We start from the raw sequence: 26394 nt of genomic DNA on the forward strand, positions 1-26394 counted from the left end.
GGATAGAGCCCAGTGTAGCCCCTAAATTTAGGATACAGGTCAAAGTAGGGAGGCCCCGAAAAGGGCAGAGAAAAACCAGGAGGATGTGAGGGTAGAAGTTGCCGGGATAGGGCAAACTGGCCGAAGAAGACCTTGACTCTGGACGCCCTCCCGCTAACCTGGCCAGGGTGAGGGTGGGGTGGGGTGGGGACGGAGAGCCTCAGATACCCCCTCCCGCTGGGAGGAGGGAGGGGCTACTCCACTGCCTCCGCCTCCGCCTCTTTCCTCGCCGCTCCTGCCCCGACTCGCTCTGTCCCGGAAGTGGTCCTTTTCTGGCTCCGGGTGCCGGGAGCCGAATGTCTGTGCTCCCGGAAGTGGCCTGGCGGCGGCGCGCCGGACCCGGGCAGTGCTTGCTCCTGCTGGGGCGCTGCGGTAGCGCCCGGGTCCGGGTGTCGCCATGACCAGCGAGCTGGACATCTTCGTGGGGAACACGACCCTCATCGACGAGGACGTGTATCGCCTCTGGCTGGACGGTTATTCGGGTCTGTGGGGGACCGTCTGTGGGTGCCGGTTTGGCGGAGCTGTTGTTTTGGATGGGAGAGCGGGCAGAGCCAGGAGTAGGCATCCTATAGGGCAGTGCGCAGAGACCTGGGAGTACCGAATACCTAGGGGTAGGGGCTGGAATCCCTGAAGGGCCTCTGGGGTCGGCGGGGCGGGGCCTGATGCTAGCGCTCACTTCCCAGTGAGCGACGCGGTGGCCCTGAGGGTGCGCTCGGGAATACTGGAGCAGACCGGCGCCACAGCAGCGGTGCTGCAGAGCGACACCATGGACCACTACCGTACTTTCCAAATGCTCGAGCGCCTGCTACACGCCCCGCCCAAGCTGCTGCACCAGCTCATCTTTCAGATCCCGCCCTCTCGACAGGCGCTGCTCATCGAGAGGTGCTCACCTGGCGGGATGGTGGGGACGCCAACCAGTCTGGCCATATACCCATTTTGCAGGCTGAAAATGAGGCCCAGGGAGGGACGGGGCTTATCTAGGCCGGGAGAAAGTTGAGAGCAGAAGGGGCCAAACCCAGGTCCTGCCAGTTTTCCTTTCCCCTCCTTTATGGAAAGTCAGCAGTGTCCCCTGACTCCTCACAGGTACTATGCCTTTGACGAGGCCTTTGTGCGGGAGGTGCTGGGCAAGAAGCTGTCCAAGGGCACCAAGAAAGACCTGGATGACATCAGCACCAAAACAGGCATCACCCTCAAGAGCTGCCGGAGACAGGTGGACACCACACTCATCTGCAGCCCGCCCCTTCACACCATCCCTTTGGTCACTGTCCCACCTCCAGGCTCCTCCAGCACCTCGGTGGCAGTGGCTTCATATCCACTCTGCTCTCTTTTTGTCCCTTCCAAGCCATCCCCTACTCTTCAGCCAGAGTGACCTCTCAGAAGCCCAGATCTGACCTTAGCTTTCCTGGGGCTTAGCCAGGAGGGTCAGTTTCAGCACAAATTAGTGAAGAACTAGAGAGCATGATGCTACAATGGGGGTGAATTTATTGATAAGAGCGAGTAAACATGTATCCAAGGCAAGATGGCAGAAGCTGGTGAACACTTGTTGAGTTGATAACATATTAATAATTAATAGTTTGTTGAAGGAATAACAAACGCTCCATCAGTGTCTGTTGACTGGATAGGTGGGTAGGTGATAGAGGGACGTTCACTAAACAGCTTATTGGGTGAGCAACCTCTGACCAGTCCTCCCTCCTCCTCTAACTGCCCCGCAGTTTGACAACTTTAAGCGAGTCTTCAAGGTGGTGGAGGAAATGCGGGGCTCCCTGGTCGATAACATCCAGCAACACTTCCTCCTGTCCGACCGGCTGGCCAGGTGAGTGGCCAGGTGAGGAGCCAGCTGCCTCCCCCTCCTGCACACTCCTTCCTTGCCCCCTGAGGCTGGTCCATATTCCCCACCCCAACCCGCTTGACCTCCTGGCTGGGCTGGGGGGGATGGTTATCCCACTCCTGGTCTGTACTTTGGATCAGACTGGCCTGGGTTTGAATCCCAGCCCAGCCATTCACCAACTGGGCTGTTGTGAGGTGCCACATGGAAAGCCCATGATGGCACAGCCCCTGGGGCTTAGTATGTACTCAGTGAATGGTAGCTGTTACCCTGTGGTCTCCCATTGTGTCCCTTAGGAGACCTGGGCTGAAACCTTCTCTTTGCCCAGATGAGGAGGCCCAGAGAAAAGTGACTTGAAACACATCACACAGTGAGTTAGGGTAGAGAGAGGCCAGAACTTGGATGTCCAGCCAGTGTTACAGGTGGGAGCTGCTTGCTAAGACGGAATTTCAAGCCCTGATGGGCCCACTCTCCCCTCCCTGCAGGGACTATGCAGCCATCGTCTTCTTTGCCAACAATCGCTTTGAGACAGGGAAGAAAAAACTACAGTATCTGAGCTTTGGGGACTTTGCCTTCTGTGCTGAGCTCATGATCCAGAACTGGACCCTCGGAGCCGTCGGTGAGGCCCCCACTGACCCAGGTGCCTGGACACCTCCTCACCTTCTCAGGGCCTGGCTTCCCACCAGCGGTTTCTCCTGCAGGCCCCCGTTCCCAGCATCCTTTCTTCTTCAGGGCCCCTCCCCAGCCACTTCTGCTCCCAGTTCAGTGTTCCCACCCACACGTCTGCAGACAAAGGGCCCGCGGCTTCTCTATGGCTTGGGGCCAGTCACTCCACGTCCCTCACACTCCACTTGCTCTTTTGTCTCATGGGGCACAATGAGGTGGTGGGGGAGGAAGGCTCGGGATGTCACAGAGGGGTTTTTATCTCCCACCCCAACTCCCTTCGTGGACCTCACTCAGACCCCCAGGCGGATGACATGGACATGGACTTAGACAAGGAGTTTCTCCAGGACTTGAAGGAGCTCAAGGTGCTTGTGGCTGACAAGGACCTTCTGGACCTGCACAAGAGGTGACCCTTGGGGTCTATGGGGCGGGGCCTGAAGTGGGGGCCCAGGTGACTCTGGGCTTGACCCTGTCTCCCTGCAGCCTGGTGTGCACTGCCCTCCGGGGAAAGCTCGGGGTCTTCTCTGAGATGGAAGCCAACTTCAAGGTCTGTGGCCCAATCCAGACTCTATCCTACTGGCATCGTCAGCCTCCAGAGCACTGTCCCCTCCGGGCAGCTCTGCTCATACCTGAGATTGACCGGCAGGTGGCGCTGATGCTCCCTCTGCCTGCCTGTGAAGGGGGAGCCAGCTCTTAAACAATGGGGAGTTATTTGATTGAGGGAGGTGGATAGATTGGGGCTCAGCCCCCAGCTTCTTGGGCAGAAGGCAGAACTCCCACGCTCCCTGCCCCACAGAACCTGTCCCGGGGGCTGGTGAATGTGGCCGCCAAGCTGACCCACACTAAGGATGTCAGAGACCTGTTTGTGGACCTTGTGGAGAAGGTGAGCTGTCCTGCCCGCTGCCCTCTGATCCCCATCCTGGCCTGTCCCTGGGCTGTACCAGTGCTAGATGTTACCTTGGACCCACAGTTCGTGGAACCCTGCCGCTCCGACCACTGGCCGTTGAATGATGTGCGACTCTTCCTGAATCAGTATTCTGCATCGGTCCACTCCCTGGATGGCTTCCGGTGAGACACCCCAGGCCTCCTCACCCTGCCGGCCTCCTCCTGGGGCCTAGCCCTCCTGCAGACTCAGAGTTCCCTGTTCTGTCGCCCTGGAGGTAGAAGTCTCTGTTGACTAGAGTCTCAGCTCCACCTCTTGGAAGCTGTGACCCTGACTTTGGACAGGTTCCTTAACCTCTCCTTTCCTCAGTCCCCTCGTACATAAGCTGGGGGTGATAATAATAGGACCATGGGAATATTGTGAGGATTAAACGAGTGAAGGTGTAGCGAGCATGTAGAGCAGTGTCGTGACGTGATGGGGATACAGTAAACGTCAGCCAACACCGTTACTGTTATCATTGCAGGCACCAGGCCCTCTGGGACCGCTACATGGGCACCCTCCGTGGTTGCCTCCTGCGTCTCTGTCATGACTGAGGCCCCGTTCCCCTGCCCTGCCCACATTGACAATAAAGTTGCCATGACTTTGGAGGAGGCTGTGAGTGGGTACAATTATGGGTCCGCGTGTGGGAGTGTGTGCAGGTTGCACGCGTGTGTCTCTGAGTGTCACAGTGTCTAAAGATGTACGTGTCCGTTGGCCCCGCAGGGACTAGGACATGTCAGAGAATGGTATCTGTGTACTCCCCATCCATTTCTCCACCCCAGCTGAGTCCACTCGGAAGACAGGGGTCTTGTCTAGGTTTATTCAATCCACAGAAACACTGGGAGAATAGGCAAAAACCTTGGGGTGGGGTGGGCAGGGAGGTAGCTGGCACAGCAGGAGAGAGCTGAGGGGCAGCCAGGTGGGCTCAGGGAGGGCAGGAGACTTGGTGCTTCTTAATGGGTTTGTCCACTCTGGCAGTGAACGGGTACTTGGTGATGCCGCAGGCATTACTCCCTCGGTGCAGCCGGAAATAGCCCTAGGAAGTTAGGGGACATCAGGGCCAGACAGTGGGGAGAGGTCTGTCCTGCCCTGTCCTCCCGCCCCCAGTAGATCACACTCACCTCCTCACCCCAGTTGGCCCCCCAGGAGTTCTTCAGGATCCAGTATGGGATGGAGTGGCGAGGATGAGGATGAGACCGGGATGAGATCGCCTCTGCCTGCCTCCCCTCCACCGACTTGCTTTTACCAAAACCCACCAGCAGGACAGAATGATCCACACACTGGGGGTCACAGGTGGTACGTGTGGCCTTGATCACACCCTTCTGGTATTGCTGCAGGGGCAGAGAGGCTGAGTCGGGGGCCACCTCCCCTATATACCCCTACCCCCAGTTCCCTACTTTATCCCACCTGCAGTAGCTTCATGTTGATGGTCACAGTGATGGGGCCTTGGGTGGCCACGTACCTGGCGATGCCTGGGGGTGGGAGGTGCCGTCAGGCCCAGCCTGTCCTGTGCCCCCTGCTCTCGGATCATGGGTGTCTCTATCTCTTTCTCTTTCCCACGCCCAACCCCCTGCCCCCAAATCCCTCCATCTCTGTCTGTAGCCCCGTCTGTCCTAGTTGGTCTGTCCCTGTCATTCTCCCCCACTGGGCCCGCCCATGTGTCTCCATCCTGCCCGTACTCTGCTCGCAGGGCTGCAGCATGATGAAATCCTGGATCCAGGCCACCTTCTTGTGCTTCTTAGCCAGGCATCTATGGGGTTTGCCGTTCCCCTTGAATGGGTAGTCCTTATCACTGGCCAGGCCACCTGGACATGAGCAAGGCCCCGGAGGAGACTTGGCTCAGCTCCGGAACATCCCACCCCCACCCCCCCGACACACACACACACACACGCACGCACACACGCACACGCACACACACACGCACGCACACACGCACACACGCACACACACACACACACACCTGCCCCGAGAGACAGGCACTCACTGTTGTTGAGGACAGTTATGAATGCATCCCAGACGAAGCCGCCCTTGCAGCCATTCCCACAGCGGTCACAGTCGAGCAGCTCTAGTGCAAGCAGGGACAGTGTGGGTGCCCGGGCCTCAGGCATCCCCGCCTCAGTCACACACGTCCCCTCCCCCAGCCATACCTTGCACGGAGACTTCCAGAGACTGATGGTATTTGATGGCCCACAGGGCCTCGATGTTGCCCGCTGCTGCCATGGCCCAGCAACAGTTGCAGTTTTGCTAGTGGTAGAAGGATGGGGGTGGGGGTAGGGAATGCAGGCCTTGCCCCTCCCCTCCCCCTCCCGCCACCAGGGCTGGATTGGGCCAGGCCGCATGGGGGCAGATACCTGATTCCTGATGGATGAGATGATGCCAGCCTTCTTCCGCCAGTCACAGGTCAGAGGCACTGACTGCCCCCAGTCTTCAGACCCTACCTTTCGGCTCACACTGGGGGCCTCTCCAGCCACCCTCTGATGCCCATAAAGCTGGCCAAACTCCTCCTCTGGGAGACAGATGGGGCCCCCAAGTTTCACAGTTTTTACCCCATCTCCCCCACAGTCGGCCTCTCACTTCAGCCATCCACATCCTCAGCCATCTGAGTCCCCCTAATACCCTGGGAGACAGAAAGGCAAGGGTACTGAGGCCTAGAGAGAGGCCAGGTTCCTTGCTGGGGTGCACTCCCCTGCACCTGCTGCCTCCCCCTGAGCTGGGCTGCGACCCAGGCCTCCGGAGTTCCTGCCCCTGATCTCTGATTTGGGCCAAGCACCCAGGCCTCTGGTCCTCAGAGTCCCTCTGGGAAACAAAAGCCAAAAACCTGCCCTGACCATCTGCTGGTATCCCTGGAGAAGGTTCTGCTTCCCCACCTACCACCTAGGGGCCAGGAGGGGGTCCCGGTACCTGTGAGGTCACTAAATGGAGTCACCCCAAACTCAGCTGTGCCCAAGTCCTCCTCTTGCAGCTGCTGAGCCTTGGCCAGGTTTCGGGCAAAGATGTCCAGGCGGCGAGCATGCTCTAGACCAAAAGGAGGTTGTCCTAGGCTGGCTCCCAAGCCCCCAGGGGTAGGAAGTGGTCACTGGCTTGGCTTCCCATCCACACTAGCCCAGGTGAGCACTGGCTCGTTTCCTGTGGTCCTTGCAGGCCCTGCTACAGACACCTGGGCCAGGGAAGTGGCTCCCCAGCGCCCCTAGGGTTGGGTTTTCCTAGGAAGCCAGAAGAGGGGTATCTCCGCCCACCTGGGGGAGAAGCCAAGTAAAGGGTCGGAAAGCAGAGTGACTCAAGGGAAAAGTGGATGGTTGGAGACCGGCTTCCTGCCAGGTCATCGCTCTCTGTACTTCACATCTCTGACCGCAAGTCTGTGGCTGGAACGAGGTGGGGGAGGGTGGCGTACAGGTCCATGGCACAGGAAGTCTGGGCTGAAAGGTGCTCACAGACCGTCCCCCTATGGGAGATGAGATCCAGAGGGCAGGGGCAGGGCTGGCAACTCCTGGGGGTGGAGAGGGAGTCCTCAGCTTGGGGACAAAATGGGTATCCTTGGGTGTTTGCTGAATGAACTCATGACTAGATGGCGGCCTCCTGCCTGCTGCCTGCAGTCACAGGAAAGTGGCTCTGGAGGAGAAGGATCCTCTTGGACCAGTCAGACCCCCAACAGCTGCTGCCTCCCTCCAGGTTCGTAGCCAAGGATGATCCTGTCCCCACTTGTGCATTTGGGAAACCAGGGAGTACACCCCCAGCCCTGTCACTGTCCTGCTGAGTGGCTTTGGCCAAGCACATTCCCCACCCTGTGCCTTGATTTCCTTGTCTATTAAATGGGAGAAGGGGGGTTGGACCAGAGACATTTGCGCCCCATGATACCTGCCGGGTGTGAGTAACTCCGGTTGTATCGGATCTGGAACAACGTGAAGACCTCTTTCAGCTCCAGAGGCTGGGGACCTGGGGCCTGGAAAAACAACCAAGGGCAGTGGGGAGGGGGAGAGGTAAGGAGTCCACCTCAGCTCCCAGATGTGCCAGGACTGGGTTAGGGGAGCAGCTGGTTCACTGCTCTTCTCCCTGTGTGGGCCTGGACATGTCAATCACCTCTCCAGCCTCAGTTTCTCCCTCTGAGAAATAAGAACAAAGCACTGTTTCTGAGGGGGTGAGCCCCAGGCATGGGGAGCAGGTTGGGGACACTTACCTGGCCCCTGAGGGAGCTCTTGATGCCTTGGGCCAGGCCTGCCACCAACAGGGCCAGGAGATAGGAGAGATGGACAGTTAGTGACATGATGCCGCAGACCAGAGTGTCAGGGGCAGGAAGCTATGCAGACCAAGGTGGAGGGGCTGAGAGGGTGGAGCTGGAGAAACCACAAAGGGGAAACCAGCCTGCGAGGGGGAGGAGGACCCCCAAGCACAAGAGGCCTTCAGGCTTTTGTCCCTACCTGGCCCCCTGCCTTCCTGTACCCCGCTCCGCCCCTTTATTCAACAGAGGCTCTCTGCCCACCCTGTTCTGGGCAATTCTAGGGATGTGGAGATGGATCTGTCCTTAAGGGGACAGGAGGAGACAGATCCTAAGTGGGCAGTGACAATATAAGGCCATCAGTGCCTTGAGGGGGAAACAGGGGGCTATGGAAGCCACAGGCCCTGATGACTGGGGGAATGGAGGGTGGTCAGTGCCCCCCGGGAAGCATTCTTGTTCATCCTATTACAAAGCTCAGTCAGCTCAGAAGTCACCTCCAAGAAGTTCACCCATCCTGTGGTGTAACCTGCAGCTCCTTGAGCCCCTGCTGTGCCTGTGCCTACTTGGCATCTGCGTCCCAACCACACCGGAGGTATCTGCCTTGCTTGTGTCCTCAGCACCCAGGAAGGGGCTGGGCACAGAGCTGGCTCAGTGGGGATTTGTTGACTGAGCGATTGGTCATCATGGGTTTTAAATAGAAAAGTTCAGGGTCCAGGGAACAGCAAGTGGCATCTACTACCTCCTTCTGTTCTTCATTCCTATCACAGTCTGGGGATGGGGATGAGGGGTGTGGGTGGGCCTCAGGGGGCAGAAAGATAGCAGGCTTGGCATCTCAGACAGAGTAAGGCCGGATGCTAAGGGCTGGGCAGGGGTGTTCACACCTGTTACTTCTGCCTTGGTTTTAAGTGGGTCCTTGGGCTAGGGAGCTCCCATATGGGCCTCCAGGCTGGCAACCAGCACCCAATACCAGAGATGGGTGAGAAAAAAACTGGTTTTCTCGGGGTTCCATGAGGATGGGAGCGACGAGAAGGGATCCATCCACTCATGAGCTCACCACCTCTTTTCTTCATTCATTAGGAATCTTCCTAAAGCTGTGAGATCCCGTTTTGCTGCACCCAGCCCCCGCCCCCCCACCCACACACCCCAGATAGTAAGCCAAGGGACTCCTCTATTTGGAAAAAAGAGTGATGCTGCCTATTTAATAAAAATACAGTAGACAGACCATCCACAGAGGTGTACCTGGCTTCATGATTCTAGATCCCAGGCATGTGTCCCAAGCTGGTTTTGGCTGTGTGTGACCTATGACTAAAGCCCCACGTCAGCCCTCAGAGCTGGAGGTTCAAATAACAGCTTTATTGAGGTATAATTCACATACCATAAAATTCACCATTTTTAAGCGTACAATTCAGCGGTTTTTCACGTACTTGCATAATGGTGCAACCATCACCACTGTCTAATATCAGAGCATTTTCATCACCCGAAAAGAAACCCCATACCCATTGGAAGTCATTTCCCCATTCCCCCTTCCCCTGGCAAACACTCATTTGGTTTGTCTTTCAGATCTGCCTATTCTGGTTGTGTCATATAAGTAAGTGGAATATGTGGCCTTTTGTGTCTGGCTTCTTTCAACTAGTGTACTATTTTCTTTTTTTTTTTTTTTTTTTTTTTTTTTTTTTTTTGTTTGTTTGTTTGTTTTGCGGTACGCGGGCCTCTCACTGTTGTGGTCTCTCCCGCTGCGGAGCACAGGCTCCGGACGCGCAGGCCCAGCGGCCATGGCTCACGGGACCAGCCGCTCCGCGGCATGTGGGATCTTCCCGGACCAGGGCACGAACCCATGTTCCCTGCATTGGCAGGCGGACTCTCAACCACTGCACCACCAGGGAAGCCCCTAGTGTACTATTTTCAAGATTCATCCATGTTGTAGCATATATCAGTACTTCATTCCTTTTTATGGCTGAATAACATTCCACCGTGTTACCATTTTTTGCTTATCCTTTCATCAATTGATGAACATTAGATTGGTTATATATATATATATATATATATATATATATATATATATATATATATATATATATATATATTATTTTTTTTTTTGGTGCGCCGGCCTCTCACTGTTGTGGCCTCTCCCATTGCGGAGCACAGGCTCCGGACGCGCAGGCTCAGCGGCCATGGCTCACGGGCCCAGACTCTCCGCGGCATGTGGGATCCTCCCGGACCGGGGCACGAACCCGCGTCCCCTGCATCGGCAGGCGGACTCTCAACCACTTGCGCCACCAGAGAAGCCCTTGGTTCTATATTTTGGTTCTTATGAATAGTGTTGCTATGAACACGGTGTACAGATTTTGTGTGTGTGTGTGTGGATTGTGTTTTCAATCCCCCTGGGTATATACCTAGGAGTGAAATCGCCGGGTCACGTGGTAACATTTCTGAGGACCTGCCAGTTTTCCACAGTGGCCGCCCCATCTTACATTCCCACCCACAGTGTATGAGGGTTCCAATTTCTCCATCTCCTCGCCAGCACTTGTTACTGTCTGTCTTTTTGGTTTTAAAGAACTATTATTTTTAGCCTCCTTCCCCCCCACGTTGGGGGATAGTGCTGGGAAGGATTTGGGGGTGGCGAGGTGCTCTCCAGTTCACACCGCACCCGGAAGGCTCACCCCAGGACCCACCGTTAAGTCCTCTCCTACTTACACCCCTTCCCCGGGCGGGGAGATAGTGAAGATAAACGGGGGTGGGAAATGGAACCGAGGGCTCGGCAGTTCCCACACGCTGTCTGCCTCCAGGCGGGGGACCCCTAGACACGCAGCCCTTTCCCGTCTGGCCCCGCCCTGAGACGTGGCCAGGGCAAGACCCCAACCCCTTCCTGGGAGCCAGCTCCGCCCAAACTCCTCCCCTTAGGGCTCTCCCTCTGCTTGGGAGAGGAGGCAGAAACCCGGGGACTGGGGGCGGGTGTGTGTGTGGGGTCGGGGGACGCTGGTGGGACGATGGCCAGGAAGGCGATGGCACCGGACCCTGGCGTCCTGCACGCCCGAGTTCGGCCCTGCCCGCCTTCTCAGGGGCTTCCATTCATTCTGGGCCAGAAGTGAACTGCCGCCCCCGCCCCAAACTGAGGTAGCCTCTCGGACTGAGGACTCGCAGGAGGCCGTTCTGGAGTGAAGGGACCGCCTGGCTGAAGACAGCCCTGGGGATGGAGGGGAGAAGGGACCGAGATGGACAGTTCTGGACCTGGGAGCGTCTCTTCTTAGGGCGAGGGTCTGGGGACCCTGGACGAAGTTTTGGTATTTCCAGAGTGACTGTCCGCGTGCACAGAATAACATTCTGGAGGGTGCAGAGTGAGGATCTGGAAGTCCCAGGATTAGGTGGGGTCTAGGTCCCTAGATGACATTCTGGCAGGCACAGAAAGAGTCTGTGGGCCCCGGCCTTAAGTGCACAGGAATTCTGGGGGCGCAGATTAGGTAGGGTCTAGGTGCGCAGGATGACATTTTGGGGTGCGCAAAGTGAAAGCGTGGGGGCTCCTAAGTGAGTCGGGGGCCTGGCATCAGGGCCAATGCCAGGGGACCCTGGCCCGGCGCCGGGAGGCGGCTCCGGGCGGCGCCGCGGGGGACCGGGTGGGGGCCTGCGGCCGGCTGGGGGCGGAGAAGTGGGGGGTCGGGGTCCCTCCCCCTGGCGCGGGCTCAGGAATCCGCTGAGGGGCGGGCGGAGGCGCCGGGGTGGGCCGCGCCGCGGCGGGCGGGCGGGCGGGCGGGGGGCGCTTCCTGGGGCCGCGCGTCCAGGGAGCTGCGCCGTCCGCCTGTCCGTCTGCCGCAGACACTGCCGAAGCCAGCCGAGCCGCCGGAGCCGCGGGCCGCGGGGCCGTCGCGGGCCCAAGTGAGTGGCCGTCCATGGGGGGAGGGCGCGAGCCAGAGTCTCGGCCGAGTCGCGTCAGCAAGGAGCCGAGAGGCCCGCGCTCCTCGGCCGGAGCCGCTGGGGGACCGGGCGGGGGCGGGGCGGCCCCGGGCGGGTGGGCCCTGAACCCCGGCCTGCGTGAGGAGTCGGCCCTCGGCCCTGGGAGGCTCCGGGGCCCCAAGCACGGTTCCGGGCGGGAGGCGGCCGGGGCCACGGCTCTGAGTCCTGGTACCGGGAATGCGGGCTGCTGTGGCAGAGGCGCCCTGACCCCCGCCCACCATCCCCCAGCCCCAGGATGCTCCCCTTCGCCTCCTGCCTCCCCGCGTCTCTACTGCTCTGGGCGCTGCTGCTGTTGCTCTTGGGGGCAGCGTCTCCCCAGGATTCCGAGGAGCCCGACAGCTACACGGTGGGGACAGTGGGGTCACTGGGCTGGGCTGGGCTGGGCAGGGACACAGAGACCAGGATCCTGGGGTGGCTGCTGCTGGGGAAGATTCTCCCCTCCCCTGGTTGGTGGAGCAGCTGGGGCCATTGTTTGGAGCAGGCGGGGAGGGTGGCCAGGCTTGGGCCCTGGTCTTGGCCTGGTCAGCTAGAGGGGGCCAGGGGTGACCACCGGCCACCTCTGGTCCCCTTGTAGGAATGCACAGACGGCTATGAGTGGGACCCTGACAGCCAGCACTGCCGGGGTGAGGATGCTTGGGGGACTGACCCACCCCGGAGAACTGGGAAGGGGATTGGAACCCCACCTCCAAGAGCTGCTCTGTCTCCTGCCCAGCTCTGCCTGGCCGTGGCCAGCTCTGGTTCTCAGGGGGGCAGCTTGGCTAGGGGTGGAGAAACCATCCAGGCCCCTCCCTCTCAGAGAAACCCAGGACACCCTGCCCGTCCCCCCTGCCCCCTCAGGAGTCTAGAGAGCAGCAGGGCGCTGCCCTGGATACCTCCTCTAATCACTGTCCTATCCAGCTTTGTCCCATCACGGCTCCAGGAGAGCAGTGCCTGTGGGGGTGGGTAAGGAGGCCTGCACATCACTCTTAGGCTGAGTCAGGGCCAGGGCTTTGGGGAGGGACAGAGACCCTCTTGGGGGCAAGAAAACGGGGGTGACTATAGGAACAACTGCCCCACCATCAGCCCTGGCAGGGCCTGGGAAGGGGTCCTGGGCAGGCAGCCTTAGCTTGTTGAATAGAGAGGGAAGGCCCTGCCCGGGTCACTCAGCTTAGAGAAGGCTGAGATGGGCTCCTGCCTCCCACCCCCTCCACGGCCGGCCCAGGAGACTGGCTGTGCCCAGCAGGCCCCTCTCCGCAGATGTCAATGAGTGCCTGACCATCCCGGAGGCCTGCAAGGGGGAAATGAAATGTATCAACCACTATGGGGGCTACTTGTGCCTGCCCCGCTCTGCTGCTGTCATCAGTGACCTGCATGGTGAGGGACCACCACCACCAGTGCCCCCTGCTGAGCACCCCAACCCCTGCCTCCCGGGCTATGAGCCCGATGAGCAAGAGAGCTGCACGGGTGAGTAAGGGTCACCCTGGCACCCAACCCTTCTACTGAGCATCTCTCACTGCATCTTAAAAACTTACACCTCACGTTCCTCCCTTGCTCAAGAGCCTCCTCAGGGCCACTAGGATAACATCCAGACCCTTGTCCAGATCCTCACTTTGCGTGGGGCCTGCCACAGGTGGCCCCAGCTCCTGTTACACTGCCCAGCCAGCCTCTGGGACCCTCGCCTTGACTGCTGCAGCCGTACTGCAAGAGCTCTGCCTCTCAGCCTCTGCCCCTGCCCCTTCCCGGTCTGCACCCCACCCCTGGGTGCCTCGGGCCTTGGAGGAAGGCCCTGGAATCTGTGCTCCTGGGAGTATGGGCAGGGCCTTATCCTATGCTTCCCTGGCATGAGGTCTCCCAGTGTAGGGGTGCTGTTCTCATTGGCTTCAAGCTGGTAAACTCTTATTTGTGCTGTTGGGCGGGTCCACGTGTTCCTATTGTGGACCCACACATCCATGTAAGTGGTACCTGACCTGCGTGCTCCCATACTGAGGTGTCTGTCATGTCGGGTGGTGCATGGGCTGCCAGGCAGGGGCTGAGTGGTGTCTCCTGCAGACGTGGACGAGTGTGCCCAGGCCCTGCACGACTGCCGCCCCAGCCAGGAGTGCCATAACCTACCTGGCTCCTACCAGTGTACTTGCCCCGACGGCTACCGCAAGATCGGGCCCGAGTGTGTGGGTGAGTCTGGGGATCGGCCTTTCTGGTCCCTGCTCTGTGCCCATGGCCTGGCTCTCACTCTAGCACCTGATCCCCATTCCAACCCACCCCCAGGTTTTACCCCAGTCCCCTGCCACCTCTGCCTTACTGTCCCCAGACACAGGACTGTATGCGTGTATGTGTGAGTCCTGGCTGATCTGGCCCAGCCCAGACACAAGCAAGACTACGGGTGATGAGTCCCAGCTGGCCTGGGCCGCACCTGACACTTGCCCTCTGCTGTCCTTCCCCTGCCTCCATCCCAGATATAGACGAGTGCCGCTACCGCTACTGCCAGCACCGCTGCGTGAACTTGCCTGGTTCCTTTCGATGCCAGTGCGAGCCGGGCTTCCAGCTGGGGCCCAACAACCGCTCCTGTGTGGGTGAGGCCGGGCTGGGCCAGGCTCCTGGGTCCTGCGCAGGGTGGTGTGGGGTGGGGGAGCTCCCTTCCTGACCAGCCCAGAGGCAGCGGGTGCTCTGGGCTGCTCCTCGGCTTTCACCCCTTCCCCTCTTCCCGGCACCTCCAGATGTGAACGAATGCGATATGGGGGCTCCGTGTGAGCAGCGTTGCTTCAACTCCTACGGGACCTTCCTGTGTCGCTGCCACCAGGGCTATGAGCTGCACCGGGATGGCTTCTCCTGCAGTGGTGAGAGCTCCACCCCTGCTGCATGTCCCTCCACTGGTCCCCCAGGCCCTGTGTCATGCTGCACCTCCTGCCACACAGCCCTCCCCTTGATGCCTCCACGTCCTGTCCATCCTGCACCCTTGTGCCTCCTGGTACTCCACCCCAGCTGGTGGCTGGGCACCTACAGAGCTGCCCACCAGAACGCCCAGCCTGGTGGGGAAGGCACAGAGGGGAGCAGTTAGATCCCCACCGAAGCTCAGCAGGGAGACTGAACGAAGATGTAGGTGCCCCCCTCCCTGGGAATCAGGCTGATGTGCATGCGAATCCTGGACCAGGGCAAGTCACTCTTCTCTCTGAGTCCATTTATTCTTCTGTAGAATAGGTTGTCTTGAGAATTAAGTGAGAAAATGACGACAGACTTTTTCAAGTCCCAAGCAGCAACGCTTTAAAGTGAATTAGCATTTATTGAGAACCTGCCCTGTGCAGTATGCTTTCCTTACGTATTTGGCCCTATTTGATCCTGCCAACAATCCTATGAGATAAATAGCAGTTTTTCCGCCTCTGCAAATTGACATTAATACTTCCCTCAAATTTTGTTGGGAGGATTACAAAAAATAAGATAAAATACTTCAATGAAGAGAGGTTGAGTGACTTGCCCCATGGGGCCAGGGCGCTATCTCATTCCATGTCAACCGGCCACGTGCCCTGTTTCTGTTATGCTTTGTGCTTTGCTGCCGAGGAAGGCCGCACTGGTATCTGGCTAGGTGCCGGGCAGTGTAAGGAGCACAGCGGAGAAAACCTGGCTGCTGCCTGTGCTGCTCACAGTTGGCAGGAGGTGACTGTGCTTGGGCGGATTGTAGGTTGCAGGATTCGGGCAAAGTACTGAAACCCAGAGCAGGCTGGGATGCCTCGAGGGCTCATCAGTCTAAGCCACTGATTTTATTGACAGGGAAACTGAGGTTCCCCAAACTCAGTCAGTAGGATATAAAGCCAAACCTCTAGATTCCCAGTGCTCTCATTAATATCACCTTATAGTCCTGGGGCAAAGAGAGATCTGTGAGCTGGGCAGTCCTTTCTTTTTTTTTTTTTTTTTTTTGGCCACGTGGCTTCTGGGATCTTAGTTCCCGGACCAGGGATGGAACCCGTGCCCCCTAAAGTGGAAGTGCGGAGTCTTAACCACTGGACCGCCAGGAAAGTCCCCTGGGCAGTTCTTTCTTGAACCCTCTGTCCGCTGCTGAGTTCCGCAGGGCCTGTCTCTTCTGCTTCTTCCTACACTGAGCCTAACCTGGGACCAGGCTCAGTCGATGAGATAGATGAGCATGTGTGGGGCTGAGCTGGAGGACTGCGGCAGCCCAGTCCTCAGCCCCGCTCCCGCCCCTCCCCCTCCCCCTCCCGCCCCTCCCCCTCCCCCTCCCCCCCCCCCCAGATATCGATGAGTGCAGCTACTCCAGTTACCTCTGCCAGTACCGCTGTGTCAACGAGCCAGGCCGCTTCTCCTGCCACTGCCCGCAGGGCTACCAGTTGCTGGCCACGCGCCTGTGCCAAGGTACAGGTTGCCCCGGTGCAGCGGGCAGGGGTGGTGTCAGGGGCTGGTGGCCTGGTATCCGGGTTCCAGCCCCTCTCCCCCGGCACAGACATTGACGAGTGTGAGTCGGGTGCGCACCAGTGCTCTGAGGCCCAAACGTGTGTCAACTTCCACGGGGGCTACCGCTGCGTGGACACCAACCGCTGCGTGGAGCCCTATGTCCAGGTGTCGGACAAGTGAGTCAACTCGACACCAAGCCATAGCAGAAACTACAACTCCCAGAGAGCTCTGCGGCTGACTGGCACCTGTTCGGGCTGCCGAGTGCTCTGAGGGCCGATGGGAGTTGTAGTCCGACTAAACCACATGCTGTTACAGCAGGAGTGGGAGGATCCTTTTGGGATCCCTAATTTTGGGGGTGGGCCAGATTTGAAGGATGGGCTATGACCTCATTCGTGTTCCCATCTCGGGGTCTCCAGTCGCTGCCTCTGTCCGGCTTCCAACCCCCTGTGCCGGGAGCAGCCCTCGTCCATCGTGCACCGCTACATGAGCATCACCTCGGAGCGGAGCGTACCGGCCGACGTGTTCCAAATCCAAGCGACCTCCGTCTACCCGGGCGCCTACAATGCTTTTCAGATCCGTGCTGGAAACTCGCAGGGAGACTTCTACATTAGGGTAAGGCTTTCCCCTAACCCCACCCCTCAACTGACTTGCATAATCCAAAACTGAATTCCAGGAAACCTTAAGTGGGAGACGCAACTATGCCACCATGCCCCGCCTCTTCTCTCAGTGTCCCTCCCCCCAGGGGTCAGAATTTCTATAGCAAGGTAGGAGTGTTCTAAATTCCCTTGGTACAAACTACAGATTGTTAAATACAATTCTAGCAAGGCACTCAGACACTGGGGTTTGAGTCCCTGTGCTGGTCTGTGTATCTGGCTTCAGCTGCTTCACCCTTAGGACAAAGGACTAGCATGAGAGGCTGGAGGTAACAGACACAGCAGAGTCTGGGAAGGGCAAGCAAGTGGAGCTGGATCTTGGAGAGGCAGCAGGGGTTGGCGCAGGGGCCTGGGATCTGAGAATCCAGCTCTCTGCTGGTGGAGGTCGGGGGAGGGCAGGGTCCGGATGTGACACAGTGAGGGGTGTAAGGGTTTGTCTGGTACCAGTGCTGGTTTTCTCTTTCTGGAATTGAGTGCTTTGAAGGGGAGTCTGCCTGCTCCAGGTCACCAAAGGCCCCACCGCTCCCCAGAGTCTCACACCTGGCCCTGAAATCAGTTGACTGTGGTTAGACAAAAGAAGAACTAGCTGGAAAGGGTGGGAAGAGCACCAGGGGATGTTTCTGAGGGCAGGAGCCCAGGTGCAGATGTCGAGGGAGTCACAGATCTGGATGAGCGCCTGGGGTCCCAGGCTGACCAGGGCTCTCTCCACTTCACAGCCAACTGGTTGTGGATACCAGACTCGGGGCAGGGAGGTGATGCCGGGGTAGGGTCCTGGTGCGTAGGTTGACGCAATCTACGTGTCCCCCCACCCACTGTACCCTGCAGCAAATCAACAATGTCAGCGCCATGCTGGTCCTCGCGCGGCCTGTGACAGGCCCCCGGGAGTACGTGCTGGACCTCGAGATGGTCACCATGAACTCCCTCATGAGCTACCGGGCCAGCTCTGTACTGAGACTCACCGTCTTCGTGGGGGCCTACACCTTCTGAGGAGTGGGCGGGGGAGCTCTCAGGGAGGGGGAGGTTCCCTGTAGCTGAGGAGCCTGGGGCTCAGGGATGACTGTTCTGCTAAAAAGGGAAGACGCTGTTGTGAAGGGTAGAGAGAGAAAGGCAATAAAGGGAGAAAGAAGGAGTCCTGGTGGCTGAGGTGGGTGGGTCACACTGCAGTGAACCCCAGAGTGGGGAAAGGGCAGGCTCATGGGAGGCGGGCCACGTCCACCTAAAGGTGGGGGGTATCTCTGTCCAGGCTGAAGGGCTCCATTGACAGGAGCTGGGAGCTGCATCCCCAAGACTGGAACTGGCCTATATACCATGGGCATCAGAATCACCCTGAGGAGGCAAGAGGTAATGAGGCTGCCAACTCCAGGCCCCAGCCCAGAAATGTGGGCTTGGCTGGTCTGCAGTGGGCCCGAACAATCCTGCTCTAGACAGTGCCAGGAGGCCCTGGGTTTCAATCCTAGCTTGGCCTCAAACAATCAATTTGGAGAAATCCTAGTAGCTCCCTGAGCCTCAGTGTTCCAATCCATAAAATGAGGCAACTGGACTGTTAGCGCTTTATAAACTTTTCTTTTCCAAGCTACAGAACTTCTTCTCAAAGGAAATTTTATTTGATCAGAGAACTCTGATGACATAAACTAGATTCAAAGTTGCAACGCCTCACTGACTTCATCTCCCCGGCAGTCTCAGTGCCCTGCCAGGGGACCCCAGGGGTCCTGAGGAGCTCAGTTTAAAAACTGGACCCAATGGTCTCCCCAGTTCCTACCTGGATATCTTACAAGACCCCTGGGGCCTGGCATCCCCTCCTAACACATAAAGCTGCAAACACTTAAGATTTTTATTGTAGCCCAAAGATCCCGGTTAAAAGGCTGCGTAGCCTGGGAAGATGGGGGCGGGGGTCTGTCTCGTGGCATAGCTCAGGTCAGGGGGCCGTGGCTGCAGTAAAGCTGTGATAAGGTCCTGCTCAGAGCGGGCCCCAGATTCCTGCACAAAGAGAAAGGCAAGTAAGGGTCAGGCCTGGGTGAGGGTAACCGCACCCCACCTACTCTCTCCAGGTTCTGTCTCCTGCCCTCACCTCTGCAGTGGTCCACACTTGATGGTGCTCAGCAGCATTTCCTTTTCCTTCGGCGTGGCACAGGCATCATAGGCGGCCAGTAGGCTGAGGGTGGGGTGGGGAGTATGAGTTTCTAAGTTTTGGCAATGGCTGACTGCTGGCCCATCCTGAGTGGCTCAGGCCAGTGTCACAGAAGACGGGCCGAAGAGGCTGGCATGGGTTAGAGGAGTCAGGACCATGGCCGCACTTCCTGAACCTGGCACTCAAGGCCCTGCTCCATCCTGCTCGCCCTCCTTTCATGCTCCTGCAAATGTTTCCCAAGTATAGCTGTTCTTGGCCCAGTCTTCATGGCCCACCCACTCCTCCAGGAAGCCTTCTCTGCTGCACCAGGTACAGGAAGTCCCCTCCATATGACCCTTCAAGTTGCGAACTTTCAAAGATGCGAACATATGTCCGCGTGTCCAATCACGTAAGTTAGTTCACATATCTGGTGTACATGCTCACTCACGTGCATCCTCTACAGGTGGTTGTGCTTCCGTGTGCTTTACAGTACTGTATAGAGTACAGTAGTACAGTATCTTTATTTCAAGCCCGGATGTCCAGAAGCAAGCGTAAAAGCAGCGGTATATAGCTGACTGTGTTAGTTGGGTATCTAGGCTAACTTTGTTAGACTTACAAGCAAATCGGACTTATGAACGTGCTCTCGGAACGGAACTTGTTCGTATGTAGGGGACTTACTGTAGAATGTCTCTCTCTCCCTCCTCCCAATGCCTGAGATTCTGTCTGGTCTTGGCTGGCTCTGTTTTCCTCACCACTGGACCTCCGTGAACTCCTCAGGTATCAGCTGGGTCTGTCCAGCCCTCACAGAGCCAGACCACCCGCAAGGCACTGGCTGAGTTGACGTCCACGCAGGGTGGGCGGGGGCAGAGGACAGGGGCTCTGTGGCGGCCTACCTGGCAGGGGTGCTGTACTGATCCACCAGGGCTGCCGCCTTCTCCCCGCTCACTCTGTGCACCTGCATCAGCTGCCTGGCAAACACCTCCCGCACAGACTGGGCCTGGGGTCAGGGGAGGACCATATGAGGAGCGGCCCAGGGCTGGACCTTGTAAGGAGGGGCTAGGCAGAGGCAGTACCTTGTTCTTGATGGCTCCCGCATTGAAGTCGTTGAAGGTGAGGAGTGAGCAGAGAGGGTTTGGGGAGGGCCCAGCCCTTGATTCAGGGTCCCCTGGGGTTCCCCAGGGGCGACTGTAGAGGGTGCGGCCCTGAGGAAAGAGGGAACTGAGGTCAGGCCAGAGCTCTAGGGGACAGCCCCCAGCCAGGCCTTGCCCCATCCCAGGCCTCAGTGGGCCAGCCTGAGAGACAGGGATCTCACTCACCTCGCCTTCCTTGAGGGAACACGGGACCCAAGTAAGGGGCCAGTGCTGGACGGATGCACCTGCTCACCTGGTAGAGTCTCTGCAGGCCCCTTGTCAACAGGGCCAGGTAGGCTGCTGACTCCTTAATATCTGCTGTGCGTTTCACAAAGAAGCCATCGATGACCTGGAGAAGAGGATCCAAGGGAAGGAGAGTGGCTCCTGAGCGGAGCCGTAGACCACAGGGTCCCTGCCAGCCTGGCCCTGCCCTCCCAGCTCACCTGAGTGTTGGTGACAGCCTGCAGCAGCGTGCCCTCGGGAAGGCTGAGGTTACGCACTGAGCCATACTCTTCCACCAGGTATACTCGACGCCCCAGGCCGCAGCGCTTCAGCCGGAACTGGGCAGGCAGTTGGGGAGGGTGAGGTGGGTCAAGAGCTGGATGCTCATATGCTAGGTGTCCATCAAGTCACCCTCAAAATTGTCACGAGACCTCGGTCCCACCAGGTCGCCTCCTCATGCTCCCTAGCTTCTCCACCTGCCTCAGAGTGGCCTCCACACCTTTGCTCACGCTGCTACTCTTGCACAGAAAGCCCTGCCACCGTCTGAGCGATGCCCATTCTTCAAGCTTCCCTTGGCCTATACGTGGCCTATGGGGTCAGCCTAGCAGCCAGCACTGACACACAGCTGCTGCGGTTCCACTCCTAGAGGGGTGAGCCTTGTTTACCCCGGACTGCAGGGGCTGGACACCCTAGGGTTCCTGCTCCTCAGCCCCGCCCAGAGACCCTGCACACCTACTGTGCGCCTGGAGGGGCCCGAGGGGGGTCTGATCTCAGGGCTGCCCCGGAGCAGCTCTAGAGGGGGTGTGGCTGGAGGTGTGGGAGCTCTGCCTGGAAACCACCCAGAAGTGCCCCTGAGCGGGCCCGGGGCAGGGAGGGTGGTGAGGCCAGTGAAGGAACCTTTTGCTCCCGGAAGCGGCCGTCGATGATGCTGCTGCACAGGTCATCCAGCCGCTTTCGCTCCACGATGTGGTCCAGGACTAGTTCTCCAGGTCGTGCTGCCGAGAGGCCAAGAAGGGTCCCGTTGGCTCACGTCCCCTTACCCACCAGGCCCTGCCTCTGACCCCCACCTGCCCATCCACACCCCTTACCCGGGTCCCTGGGACTGGTCTCTTGGGCCACCCACACGAAGTCCCCGACGTGCAGCTTGCGCACCGTGTGGGTCACGTGCAGCCGCTGCAGCTCTCGGAGCAGCTCTGGCCTGGGTCCCACCCTGGAGTTGCACGGTGGGAGGCCTGAGGCAGGGCAGGCCAGGGTCCTCGCCACGTCCTCTCCCTCACCTCCCCCCACCTCACTCACCCCTTGGTCTCGCCAACGTCCACGCACAACAGCACCCTGTACTCTCCAGGCCCCAGCTCCAGCGGTGGCTGCTGGACGTACCCTTCGCTGGCGCCACTACCGGGGAGAAGGGGTGGGAGTCGGCGTGTGCAAGGCCGGGGCTGCTGCTCCTCTCACCCCTACGAGGTGGGGCAGCCACAGCCCAGCTGGAACTGATGGAGACAGGGTGGGGTCCTGGCCTCATTTTGGGGACGACTCCTGCTCCCCTGTTCTCCCCCCTCCCCCTCCTCACAGCTCAGCTGAGGCCGCTCCTGGCACCGCAGGCTCCTCCCCAGGGGGCTCCTCTGGCCCGCTGCCCACACTCAGCAAGCTCAGGCCCTCCGACTCAGCCAGCTTCTGGGCCAGCTCCAGACCCTCTGGGGTCAGTGAGTACCTGGTGGGTGGAAAAGGAGAACACAGATCTCCCTTCTTCACTCATACTTGGCGGGCTCCCCTGCCTGCCCCCAGCTAGGCTGGTCTCACCAGCCTTGGCGACCCTTCACAAACAAGGCCAGTGGCTGCCCAACCCCCCTCCTGCTAGCCATGTTCTCGCCCCTCATATCAGCTGCCTCTGGACCTGCCCAGGGCCCCTGGACCTGCCCTGGACCTGCCCAGGGCCATTCCTCAGGTCAGCAAATACACGTCAGACTGCAGGGCCACCTCAGCACGGCACGCCTGCTCCCCGGCCCTGCCTCCTGCATCTCATGTCGTTCTCCCCACCTAGCTGGCTGCTGCGTCCTGAGGACCAGGTTCCTGTGGAGGAGGGAGCGGAGGGCTGGCCAGGGCCGAGCACTTCCAGGGGCCACCTGTTCGTAGGGGAGGAGACCCTTAGAGAGCTCCCAGGGCTACCACCTGCCCACTCCCTTGCCCCACCCCGCTGCTTGCTCCCAAGAAGGGCAGCCTGTGGTGGGCTCAGGGTCAGATCCAGAGCCACTTGGCTCCCTCCTTCCCCCTCTCAGTGCTCACCCTTGGAGCCTTCTGGGCACACCTCTGCAGCAGCTCCTCCTTGGTTAGGAAGCCATGGCCGCTAGGATTCTGTAACCAAGGCAGAAATGTAACCAACTTAGGTTCAGTGCCCGAGCAGCCTGCCCCAGGAGCCGCAGGCCCGTGGCCTCAGTTCCCCGGACTCCCGATTTGGTCAGACGCTCACCAGGTGTTCCCGGTACAGCAGCAGCAGTACTGCTCGAGCTCCCGAGTGCCGAGCTGGCCAGTACTTGCCAGAGCCTCCTGCTTTGAGCTGGGTTGGACCCTGAAAGGTACAGGGGGCCTTTGAAGCCAAAAGCCAGCCAGCTGTTGCAGACGGAATCCCTGGCAAGGCTGAGGTCCAGGTTCTATCTCAGCAGACTAAATGGCCCTGAGCAAATTACTCAGCTGCCTCTCTAGCTTCTGTATCTGTAAAATGGGCCACGTGATAGTATGATCTCCTGCAAACTTGTGATGAGACGGTGGACAGTTTCAGGGGATGGGGGGTGGGGTAGGGGTGTAATCGGCCTGGCCCAGCCTCAGTTCTAGCACAGGACAGAGAAGGTAAGACGAGAAGACTCAACAGCAAATTCCATAACTTACTGGGCTTGGCCCCCTAAATAGCTTGATCGTGGAATTCTCTCAACTGACTCTATTATAACTATCTACACCTACAGATAAGAAAACTAAGCATCAGACAGAATAAGTCATTTGCCCAGAGCCGGGTGTCACTGGTGGGATGTGGACCCAGCCCAGCTAAGTCCCCCAAGCCAGAAAATCTTACTCCTGGTGCTCCCGCTTTCCCTTCTACTCCCCCTGCCCTCTCCTCACTGGCATGTAAGGATCCTGGACTTTGGCAGGCCTTTCCCGGGCTGGACTCTTCGCTCCAGGTGTTGAACATGGGGCATGGTCACCTGCGGGAGTAGAAGAGAGTCAACCCTGGACCCTGGAATCCAGCAGGTAGGATGGTCTGGGACGCGGCCAGCTCAAGTGGTTGGTGAGAGCGGTGAGGTTCTGAAAAAGTCAGCCACTAGCCCGACGTCAAACAGCAATTTGGACAGGAGTAGGGAGCTTGAAGCCAAAGTATCCCAGGTGGTTACAGAGGCTGCATCTGGGGGAGCCTCAGGGGACCACCGACCCCTGCTCCCAGCGCGCACCACCTGATGCCTTGTGCTGCTGCAGCCGCCGGTCCAGCATCCGGCAGAGCCCATCTCCGAAGTGCTGTAGGATCTTAGCTTCCTTGCCGCTGTGCAGGGGCAGTGGGTACCGCCGTAGGGAGCGCAGTGCCTGGCGGGGTAGGGGTACAGTACCGGGTCAGGGTGGACCTGGCTGTCTGGCCCGGCCAGCACCTGTCTCCCATCAGGCCCGGCCAGAACCCACCTTCTGAAACACGAATTGCGTGCGGCGCCCTCTGCTGGCTGCCTCGTCCCGCCACTCGGTCAGCCACCGTACGAAGAGCGGGTTGGCGCAAACGGGCAGCGGTCGTTTCCGGCCCAGGCGAACCGGCGCTGCCATGAGCCCCTGGGCGTGAGCCCCAGCCCTCACGCCGGCAGGACTGAAATGCCGCTAGTTCTGGAGACGGGATTCGAACACCTGGTTCCGGCGGAGGAGGGCGGGACCTCTCTAATCACGTGGTCCCATGCGGGGAACTAACCAGAGGACTGATTTCTGCTGCCCTCCCCGCCCCTGTGCTACTCTAAGTGGTCGGTGCCAAGCACAGTCTCTACCGCCTTTCGCCTTCCCGCCGCCCCGGGACAGGACGGGCCTTTCGGACGCGCCCCGCCCGCCCCAGGCCTTGACCCGCCCCTTCCTCCCAACCCAGATTCGAGAGCGGGGGTGGGGGTGGGTGGGTGGGGTCCTCTTTGTGCAGGAGAGAGGAAGGTGGACAGCGCCGCCCTGTGGCTGGGAGGTCTGGTTGGGGTGGTGCATACCGAGTAATCTAAGGCTGTCAGTTTCAGGCTCGCTCTAGCTGAGGACGGTGTAGAGACTGGGCTTATGAAGAGTCCGGGGGGATGGGGGAACAAATGGGTTGCAGGTAGTTTTGTCGGAGGGACATTAGGAATGGGTACAGGGAATGAGGACACAAAGGTAACGCGAGTGCAGCTGAAAGACCCTCCGAGGAAATGGTGATCCCGAGCTGGGGCCTCCATGGGGGAGGGGCGCGAAGTCGGGGACACGCAGGGAAGGCCAAAGCTTGCAGGACGGGGAGAGTGGGGCAGAAGACAAGTAGAGAGGGAACAAATAGGAGGTACTGGACATCGGGATATGTGGGAGGGGCTGAAGTGGGCACGTTGTTGGATTCGGGGTAGCAGCCTGGGAGTAAGAAGCCCGGACAAGGGGAAAACACTTCATCGTTTTTGAGACTCATTGGAGGTGGGGGACCCTCAGGGAGGTTAAGATGGGAACTATGCAGAGGGGTCCCAGTTGAGCACGAGAGTCTCGCCAGCAAATTAGAGCAGCTTTCATCTGCTACACCGGAAGTGGCGAGGTGTCGATCTGAGGCCTTACTGGAGCGGAGAGGCGGGCGCCAGAGCTTCCAGGCCCGCCCCTTCAAACTCCGCCCCGCCTCGATCCCTCACCCTCGAGCCTGCTCCACACTCCCGCCTCCCGCCTGACGCTGCCTTATAAGGAGCCTCCAGCGGGCGTTCGGTTTGGCCCCGCCCCCTCTAGCCTCATGTCCTAATAAGGACATCTAGGGCATCCCGCAGCTAAGGGCGGGCGGGAGCGCGTCTCCAGGGTAACTGCGAAGTCTCCCTCCCCCTCGTCGTTGCTCTAGGAAACTCCGAAGCTCAAAAAAGGTGGAGCCAGCCTCCTCTCCAGGCAGGGCCGCTTGCGGGAGGTGGTTGAGCTGGGGCCCCCACCTGAGGCTCCCGGGAGCTCGGTTGGTGGGCGATGCGGCGGAAGGTCCCCGACTACAACCCCCGGCATGCTCTGCGACGTACCCCACTCTCGGGAGTCGCTCCCCGGGTCCTGAAGACCAGGGTTCTGCCTCTTCTTTTACACCCTTTATTCTGCATATGGGATCAACACCCCCAATTCTCTTGTTTGCGACCCTGTCTTCTCCTCCTGCAGAGTAAGAGGGCATGGCCTTTGTTCGAGGCCAAAGGAATCTTCCCGGAGTCCCCCACCCCAGTTTCTTTTTTTGAAGGTTATGCTCCCACAGAGCTTCTGTCTCAATTTCTGCGGGTACTAATTAACCATATGCCTGGTTACCAACTCGAGAATGAGACTCGTTTGGTTTAATATCTATTTCCGCTTTTCACTGTTTAGTAAAAGGCACATAATCCTTGAATTGAATGCACAAACCCCTGTTCTCCCTTTATTACCTCATGATTTTGCCAAACACCCTAAAAGCAAGTACAAATCTCTATTTTCAAAGATTTCCTTGTAGCCTTTCCCTTGTGTTTTTTTCTCTTATTTTATTGACGTTGCATATGGCCTTTTCTCAGTAGACAAGAGTGGCTTTACACATGGAGGATGCTTAACGAATGATTATTGGATAGAAGGTGCCTTATACTAGCGATTCTCCTTGCTCTAGGACTGGATTCCAGGCCAATGAATAGGTGCTTCAATTCGGAAAATCAAAATACTAACTCACTGAAAATTTTCAGACCAAAGGACCCAGATAGTGCCAAGATGGATCTTAGGAAAACCCGTTTCCCTCCGAGTTAGAAAGCCGCGAAGTCGGGGCTCATTTTCAGGTCATATTACCCAACACGGAGGCCTTCGCTCAGCTCCGAGCGTTTCCTGGGAAATTCGACCAACGGGTGCGCTCTCCGTGCCATAGCCCCGCCTCTCTCGGCTGTTTTGAACTACATTTCCCAGTATGCAACGTGGAGCCGGGAGGCCGTCAGGTGAAAAAGACTCCGTTACCCAGCGAGCCCGAAGACGGCGCAGGACCCTCGGACTTCATTTCCCGTCGGCCCGCGGGGGGAGCGCCGGAAGCCCGCCCCGCCCCTCATTGTGCGGCTCGTACTAAACGGAAGGGGCCGGGAGAGGCCGCGTTCAGTCGGATCCC

The 26394-nt window shown here is 58.8% G+C and overlaps 4 protein-coding genes across 6 annotated transcripts; 2 read left to right on the forward strand and 2 right to left on the reverse strand.

Annotated features, from left to right (window-relative positions):
• Positions 1–379: 379 nt before the first annotated feature.
• Positions 380–4057, forward strand: FIBP (FGF1 intracellular binding protein). 2 transcript variants are annotated; one of them, XM_079709068.1, is made up of 10 exons: positions 380–521; positions 723–921; positions 1123–1249; positions 1752–1852; positions 2350–2504; positions 2825–2933; positions 3011–3074; positions 3324–3410; positions 3498–3595; positions 3934–4057. In XM_079709068.1, exons 1-10 carry the CDS (start codon positions 437–439, stop codon positions 4001–4003), a joined length of 1095 nt encoding a protein of 364 aa, XP_079565194.1. In that variant the 5' UTR covers positions 380–436; the 3' UTR covers positions 4004–4057. The 2 variants fall into 2 exon arrangements, with proteins under 2 accessions (XP_079565194.1, XP_079565195.1); XM_079709069.1 differs by having other exon boundaries at positions 2350–2483.
• Positions 4058–4374: 317 nt separating this feature from the next.
• Positions 4375–7710, reverse strand: CTSW (cathepsin W; the record flags this gene model as incomplete). The annotated part of the gene is made up of 10 exons (XM_079708911.1): positions 4375–4485; positions 4571–4780; positions 4857–4921; positions 5129–5254; positions 5434–5514; positions 5597–5693; positions 5801–5955; positions 6351–6464; positions 7305–7389; positions 7624–7710. The coding sequence occupies 10 exons, from the start codon at positions 7708–7710 to the stop codon at positions 4375–4377; spliced, it is 1131 nt and encodes a 376-aa protein (XP_079565037.1).
• Positions 7711–11787: 4077 nt separating this feature from the next.
• On the forward strand, positions 11788–17671 carry EFEMP2 (EGF containing fibulin extracellular matrix protein 2; the record flags this gene model as incomplete). Its single annotated transcript, XM_079708001.1, is given in 11 exon segments — positions 11788–11811; positions 11813–11956; positions 12185–12233; positions 12847–13053; positions 13639–13761; positions 14043–14159; positions 14304–14423; positions 15829–15948; positions 16037–16163; positions 16404–16599; positions 17466–17671. Coding segments are annotated over 11 exon segments (1389 nt in total). The 3' UTR covers positions 17628–17671.
• An 809-nt stretch (positions 17672–18480) lies between these two features.
• Positions 18481–23891, reverse strand: MUS81 (MUS81 structure-specific endonuclease subunit; the record flags this gene model as incomplete). 2 transcript variants are annotated; one of them, XM_079708000.1, is made up of 16 exons in its annotated part: positions 18481–18617; positions 18709–18792; positions 19641–19744; positions 19821–19949; positions 20131–20226; positions 20321–20437; positions 20997–21094; positions 21188–21309; positions 21396–21491; positions 21667–21807; positions 22134–22219; positions 22380–22448; positions 22564–22662; positions 23208–23290; positions 23537–23663; positions 23757–23891. In XM_079708000.1, 16 exons carry the CDS (start codon positions 23889–23891, stop codon positions 18551–18553), a joined length of 1653 nt encoding a protein of 550 aa, XP_079564126.1. In that variant the 3' UTR covers positions 18481–18550. The 2 variants fall into 2 exon arrangements, with proteins under 2 accessions (XP_079564126.1, XP_079564125.1); XM_079707999.1 differs by having other exon boundaries at positions 23534–23663.
• Between the last annotated feature and the right edge of the window lie 2503 nt (positions 23892–26394).

The sequence above is a fragment of the Hyperoodon ampullatus genome (assembly GCF_949752795.1).
Source record: "Hyperoodon ampullatus genome assembly, chromosome: 7".
NCBI classification, from domain to species: Eukaryota; Metazoa; Chordata; class Mammalia; order Artiodactyla; family Ziphiidae; genus Hyperoodon; species Hyperoodon ampullatus.